The 7,749-nt window shown below is 34.8% G+C and overlaps 1 protein-coding gene and 1 long non-coding RNA gene across 4 annotated transcripts in view; one reads left to right on the top strand and one right to left on the bottom strand.

Annotated features, from left to right (window-relative positions):
- The window catches only part of LOC108740522, a 35,943-nt gene that overhangs the window by 1,714 nt on the left and 26,480 nt on the right, over positions 1-7,749 (top strand). Inside the window, exon 1 of one of the 3 annotated variants that reach the window (XR_001938347.2) lies at positions 437-519. The exons of 1 other annotated variant lie outside the window; for it this stretch is intronic. This is a non-coding gene — a long non-coding RNA (uncharacterized LOC108740522). Of the gene's footprint in view, positions 1-436; positions 545-7,749 lie in introns of those variants that run through there. One more of the 3 variants, XR_001938346.2, reaches the window with a different exon arrangement.
- Positions 2,574-5,414, bottom strand: LOC108740519 (cytochrome P450 307a1-like). The gene is made up of 2 exons (XM_018474864.1): positions 4,966-5,414; positions 2,574-3,991 (listed from the first exon to the last, which is right to left on the bottom strand). Exons 1-2 carry the CDS (start codon positions 5,297-5,299, stop codon positions 2,856-2,858), a joined length of 1,470 nt encoding a protein of 489 aa, XP_018330366.1. The 5' UTR covers positions 5,300-5,414; the 3' UTR covers positions 2,574-2,855.

Raw genomic sequence — 7,749 nt, 5'->3', positions numbered from 1 at the left:
TATATAAATATATATTTATGTATTTATTTAATTGTATTGGCCTCTACTTGATGAAAATTCATGTTTAATAAATATGTAGGTATACCTACCTGTATGTATCTAGAATAAAAGTCATAGCAAAATTTTCACAAAAAAAATGAAAATTTATTGGACTTTTATTTTAATATTTATTAGAACTTTTACGTAGTTTTTTCGATATTTTTATTATTTTCTTTACCACTTCTAATGCATCTAACGATGACATACTTTTTTCTGGAAAATAAGAGAACTTTCTGAAAGAATCGAGCTCATAGAAGCGATTAAATGATGTAAATGATTTAGCTATTAAAATTAGTTAAATAAATAACTACTCGATTAGATAATCTGTGTCATTATCACATGTCAATTATATTTAACCGGAGACTATTAAAAACTCTCATTCTTATCCATATGGTATTTCTGTAAATTTCTCACAATAAAAACGCGTGTGACAGTTTTATTCTCGTGAATTTATTGATGATAAAATTCATTTCCATCAGCGTAAGTGTTCCGGTTACCATTTTTGGTAGGTACTAGTTCCCGTCCCTTTTTTAATCAGATACGTATTACGAGTGTACGTATGCAGACACATGTACGTATATAACATACATACATAAGTGCGTGCATGTATATGTGTACACATATACAGGGTGGATAATAAAGAATGGGATGTAGGACAACTGCAAATTCTAAACATCACAATAAGTTGTTGTATTCAGCTACTTTAGCCGGAAACTATTGACTAAACTAAAAAACTATTGTTGCCGCTTTAATTTTTATTATCAAATGTAAATTTCGTCAGATATATATATGCAAGTCTGCACGGTAAATGTAATACCACGGTTTGGTAAGTTAAAGCAAAACTTCATTTCAGTTATTCAATTAGATGAGGATCATAAGGTTACGGTAGGAAAAGACAACAAGAACGGAGTAAATATTGCGTGGTTGTTTTTTCATTTGTTTACAGAAATGTGGACCTAATTTTTTTTTGTGCAATTATATATCGGACAGAATTTACAATCGTTTTGTACACACAAACCCAAAAAAGTGGCAGCTATTAGTCGGTACATTTAAAATGTGCAGTAGGCTAATGTTCCATTTTTTTTATAGACCACCCTGTACACATAACAATTTTTCATTAAATCACCACTGAAATAAACGAACATTTTTAAGATTATATAGCTTATTGTGCAAACTAAGCTGCTACGGAAGAACGTGCTGTATTATTGTTTTGCAGCATTTTTGCTTTTTTATCTAATTATAAGAATAAAGCTGGAGACTACACAAGATCGCTTATCGTTTATTGCACTTAAGTCAGCCAAGCATTTTTTTTATTATTTGTTAAACAACGAATACATTTTAAACATTACTACTCTCCAGAAATAGTTTTATTCGCGGAAAAATTAAGGTTGCAATAATTATTTAATAATAACGTAGTACGTAACAAAATCGGTTGTTAGTTTTTGTTTTTAAAGGACCAGTATTAGCCTAGGGTTTTATTTTTTTCATTTCTTTACCTGCTGTATAAATAAAAAACACATTTTTTTTTGTTTTTAAGTCTACTACAGCTTACCCAAGTAAAACCCACGCTTTTGACGCTGATAAATGGTTCAATTTATCTTTCCTATGTAATTTTTATGTAGGTACCTAGTTTTAGATAGATAGCAGAGGGTAGTGTTCGTACGTAAAATCGGATAACACCGTACGTAAAATGCAACAAGAAATGATTAATGAGTAGCATAAAAAACCTTAAAAGAAAAAAGTCAAAAATATTGCGTCTATTATACTACATCAAAATAACCATCTTTAACGTTGTCCCTCTCAGCTATAATAAAAAAAATTTAAACATCTACAAATTTTTTAAGTATTACCTTTTCTACCATGACAATAACCTAACACCGTTGTTTGCAAAAAAATAATTTTTTTCCTAAGTTTCTAATGAATTTTTTTTTGTGCGATTTCAAACTAGCGTCAATTTCAATATACGTAAGTTACTCATGTAAAAAAGAGTAGAAGATCCAATATTTAGTTACGAAATATTTTACTATTTGATCTTGATCAAGTTAAAATCTTACCTACATTTTTTGTTGAAGTAACCACGGCATGTAAGTTTTGAAAACGTTTTGATAACGACCAGTATCGGCCTTGAGAAAAAGGCCTTGCGGAAAATACACGTATTGTGTTATACGTGGAAATCGGAAATTTTATTGAAAACGAAAAATTCGCGTACGTGATATTGGTAGTGCGAATAATAAAACGAAAGCATAAATAAAATACGCAGTTTATTCAGTCTCATAAAAATTGACTTAACCACTGGGAAATTACATTATTATAATAATAATTATATAAACGATTAATTAATTACAACAATACATAGCATAATATCTTAACATAAAAAAATTAAACAACATTGATATAAATGAGATGCAAGTGATGTTCAGCCATAATAATAATAATAATAATAATAATAATAAACATCATCATCGATGTATTTTCATAGTCATCGTCTTGTTCAAGGCAGGTACCATTCCAGCTTTGAATTTACAAACGTCGTCTTTTTTTCGTCTTCTTCGCGTATACTTATCTCTTTCACGTTTGCTTGGGTATCATTGTCGGTGGGTTAGGTGTTTTTTTTTCCTCCAGCATACACACACCAATCTAACAATCGTAAGTCCATGCAAGATAAGATGATACGTGGCGGCAGGTTTTGCTTTTCAGTGGACGGATACAAGAATTACCTGCTACTACATACTACTACTACTACTACTACGAGGAGAGAGATAACATAACATAAAGCGAGGGCAGTGTAGTGGCAATGGTTGTAGCAGTAATAGTAGTTAATTGGCACCAGTCCTGTTCCTTGGATGTAAAACAATCTCAAAACAGTCTGGCGGTACAGCCATGCAGCAAGGTTTCAAATTGATTTCTTCATTGCTCGATATGTCGAAGTATTGCATTATGGTCGCTATTATTATGAAGCTGAAACACTGCACCAACCTCTGGCCGATGCATGTCCTTTTACCTGTGCTGAAGGGAATGAAATGGGCAGGTTTGACTAGTGTCCCTGTTTCCACAGAAATAAATCTTTCGGGACTGAAAAGTTCTGGTTTGTCCCAGTACACGTTGCCCACGTTCAGTTCGTAGTTGTTTATGAACACCATCGTACCCTTTTCTACTGTGAAGCCTCCGATTTCTGTTTCAGCCGTCGCAACATGTGGCACAATCGGTGAACTCGCCGATCGAAGAGTTTCCCACAGTACAGCTTCCGTGTAAGGCATACTGGTTCTGTCGCTTAGATTCGGCAGTCTTTCACCGTTAGTTACGTTATCAACTTCTGCTTGGATTTTCTTCCCTACTTGTGGATTTTTTACTATCTCCGCCAATGCCACCATTACCAAATTGCCCACAGCTGAATGGCCTCCCAAGAAATCTTCCAATTCAAATATTATATGCTGCCAGTTCATATTAGGATCTTCGTCCAGATGCAAAAGAAGCGCATCCGTGAAATCCTTCGGTGGTAGAGACGGATCGAGTGTTGCCCTGTGCTTTTCGATGATTCGAGCTAGAATAAATTTCCTGATTTCGCTGGCCCAGTCAGAGAGTTTTTGCATATGGTTCGCATATAAGGGTAGCAACCAAGGAAGGAAATCAACGGCGTAGCCTTGATTGATCTCCCAGAATATCTCGTCGAAGTATCTAACCGTTCTCTTAAATTCCGCATCTCTGTAATCGAACTTGGCGGAACACATGTACTGGGTGAACATATTCATGCATGCCGCCAAGACCATGGGCTTGAGTGCGACCGGCTTTCCTTCTGGTAGCGAGCGTAACTCCTCCAAAAGAACCCTAGTCCCTTGACAGCCCACTTGGTTCACGTAATCGAATTGTAACGAGGTAAACTTTGGCGAGCAGTAGTTTCGGGCAATGCTCCGTCTTGTTTTCTGCAACGAGGACCAGTCGCACAAGGCAAGAGCTGAAACAAGAATACACGTTGCTATAATAAGAATAATAAAAGTACAAGTGGCAGTGGAGTTTCAAGGCTGCTGCAACTGATAATTCTACGATGACTTGTGTCTGGAATGAATGTCAACGTTACGTTTAGCACCAGTGACCTACGAAAATTGCACGTTACGTAACTCGTTAGTTGTAAGTCAAAATTCGATTTTCTACTCGATTAAACTAATTATAATTACGAAGTTGTACTCCAACAGGCGTACTGTTTAAAGAACAATTGGTATGCGAGCAAAATAAAAAAATAGTGAACTAGTTCTTTAACGATTCTTTAACTGGGCGGAATAGTTATATCATCGTAATTGTACGTAATAAATTATAAGAACGCGCTAATAAAACCATATGCTGCACAAGCAGCGCACCAAGAATGAAAAAAGACCGTCCATGTGTTTCGATTTCATCAAGAGAGTACGCAAGTTCAAGTTCACGGTTATCCACTCTAGGATGGAATTATGAATGAAATATCCACATGCTTACATATGCTTATGTACAACATACATACAAATATGGACCCGAGAGCCACTCCTACTACAACTTTGACACATTAACCATTTAATTGTAGTATACAATGAAAATTAATAAACAAACTATTCGTTTATTGCTTATCAGCTATATACTGCTCTTCAAACTCATGGATATGCATTGCAATTATTTATTACTTTTATTATTTTAAATACCACAACCATATAAGCGAAGTTTATAGAATACGAAATTTACAATTTTGATATTCGAAAATTGCCCCTTTTTCTACACCCTCGTTCGCGTAATAATTTGGTCGCTTTAGTCCGAACAGTAGAGCTCATTCGTTTAAATTAAATTGGAATAGTAAAGGAACATCTCCTTTGATACTAACTTAGCTTTCAGAACAACAGCCTTTCGTGTAAGTGCATATTATATGAATTAAAAAGGCACAACAAAAAAAAAATAGAAACTTACAATTATTTCTGTCTCCACCGAAAAGTTTATGGAAGCGCATAAAATCAGGTCGTCCGCCAAATTCGGCTCCTTTTGTTATGAGTACTTCCCTTATGCTATCGAAGTTGTTAACGACAACGCAGGGTGTCGCGCCCAAAGTAATGCTAAAGATATCCCCGTAAAGTTTGGACAGTGCAGTAAACGCTTGAAAAGGGGTTTCATGTTGCCCCAGAAGATGAAGGCTGCCGATAACGGGCCAAGGTTTCGGCCCTGGTGGCAGATTCTTTTTCTTCTTCGGTTCTGATAAACACCACACCAATAACAGGGTTAGTAGTAGCGCGGCTAGTGCGAGCATTACGAGTATATGTGACCTGCGTCGTTCACCTATACCGAAAGCGAAATCACTAGCAAGTACCCGGCTACGGCTACCCTTTATATCACTTCACTGACGATGGAACAGCGTCGTTGGTTCGTTGGTTGGTTAGTTGTCGGTAGTACTTGGAGAGACATTCGCTCACACTGCCCCCCTCTCACTTGTCCTCTCTCCCTCACACCGACTAGGGGGTACATGCAGTTTCGAAATCCATCGATGATAATACGATGATAACGGATCGAAATCCTTTTTCGCCAGATGAAAGAAAAACAAAACTGATTCGTCGAGGTGAAGGAAAAACCGGATTTTTGCCGAAAGAAAAGTTGGTACCGACACCGACTACCGAGAACCTAGCCGTTCGTCAATTGCAATATTCGAAGCACCTGCTTCATTAAGACTCCAATTAAACAATGTTTAAATTGCCTAATTGACGCTTTTTTATGAAACTCGACATTCACACAAATTATAAACTTGGTTGCACAATAGCCGTCACTAGAAGTTTGAAAATTAGGTAACCGATTATTCTATTTTACAGATAAATAATTAGGCGACCAGTAATTAAGTATCGATTTATTAAAAATCAATAATGGCTTTTATTAAGTAATCGAGACATTTCTAACACCCAGAAATGGTATTTAATAAAATTCCCTTGCGGATCCAATAAATTACTTAATTATGCCATCAAAAAATAATTTTCTCATGTTTCGACAAACTAATTAGTCAAATTATACATGTAATTAGATCGGCAAATAAACCAGATAACAGCGACTGTTAAAAACAAATTAATTAACGTTTATTTTTAAGAATAACCTACTCCTACGAACTAATATAATTGCAACAGTACAAATAGCAAAATATTAGCCATGGGAAATCATTTTGTGTTAGGTGTAGGTATATTTTACTCTCTATTCCTTTCAATAGGAAAAATTTTCAGGAAGTCATTAAAAATAACAGCAATTTTCAAGGACCAAATGTATATTANATATATATATATTTAACAACAAGCTTTCTTCTGGTGCCGTTTAAAGAAATGTTATAGTACGTAAGTTTTGTTTTTATATAGTTCATTTTGGGTAGAACATAAACACAAATTTCTTATTATTCGTAAAAAAAGCATCTAAATGAAACAAAATCGTATTTTGTAGTATTTTTAATTGCTCATCAATATTCCGATACGTGAAATTTGTCAGGCAACTCTTTGTTAAGGTAGATATATTATAATATACACGTAAATGTTTATTTTCCTAATAGGGAAACATAACTTATGCAACTGTACGTTAAGACTCAGAATTTTAATGTACACAATGCGCAAGTAAAAATGGAAATTACCAGTAACGATTTTCTGTAATAGGTGCGCCAGAAAAGATTTCTTCCGTATACCTTTGATCAGGGTCAGGAATCCGTATGTAGAATGACCTAATAAATGCATACTAATTGTAAGTTCTAAATTCATCACAACATCAAGTGCATTACCGACATGTTGCAGACTGTATTTTGTTCCAATGCCGGGGCAAGGCAATCTGGTGGTGGACACAATTTAATTAATTAAGGGCATTGCAAACGCACACTCACACGTGCACTTGCAATATGTGTTTCCTTTTAGATAGTCTTTAATAAGAATAAATGAAATTATAAATTAACTTATTTGGGTCTCACTAAATTGATATTTTTATTAGTACTTGAACCATTAACCTATTAAGAATAAATAATGCAGTAGGTACAGTTTATTCGTATTAATTTCTCATTCTTCTTTAACACTCCCTTATTCACAAAGGAAAATAGATTTTCGTAAGGGCGAAAGAAATGATCAGTATTACTATTTTGTTCACTCTGTATACCCTAGACTGAGTCTAAAAAAAACATTAAAGCGTCAACTTGTGATTTTTTTTTTGAGAGGGCAACGTTTAGGGGGTGCTTCATCCTAACGCTGTAAAGAACTTGTTGTATAGACGATTTTGAGTGGGTAGCTTTATAAATACATTGTGATTCAAATTAAGTACGAATAAAGAAAGAGCAGCAAAACAGATGGAGGCCAAATTTGATAAATGCGATAAAAATTTATAATAATAAACGATCCAAATATTTACCGGTTATTTTTGTACAAAATAGAGACCCTGAATCCTTCCAAGGATGCAAATAATGCTTGAGAATCAAAGTCTGACCCTGTGCGAGGTGATCAAGAAAAAATACATGTAGGTATATGGCTTTACTGCTTACACAAAACGACAAGGTTTAGCGCAAGGCAACCGACGTTTTACATTTATGTGATAAAGACAAGTAAAAGATGTGTGTGAAAACATTCCGCCACATTAGTCCATTTTGTATGCACCTCTTTGCGCAGCTTACGATACGGCACTGCAAATAAATAAATTTTACTAGATGCTAATTAACATAGGCATATATAGAAATATAAATATATATTTATGTATTTA

This window comes from Agrilus planipennis, unplaced genomic scaffold (assembly GCF_000699045.2).
Source record: "Agrilus planipennis isolate EAB-ADULT unplaced genomic scaffold, Apla_2.0 scaffold179, whole genome shotgun sequence".
Taxonomy (NCBI): Eukaryota; Metazoa; Arthropoda; class Insecta; order Coleoptera; family Buprestidae; genus Agrilus; species Agrilus planipennis.
This window is presented reverse-complemented; position numbering and strand designations above follow the sequence as displayed.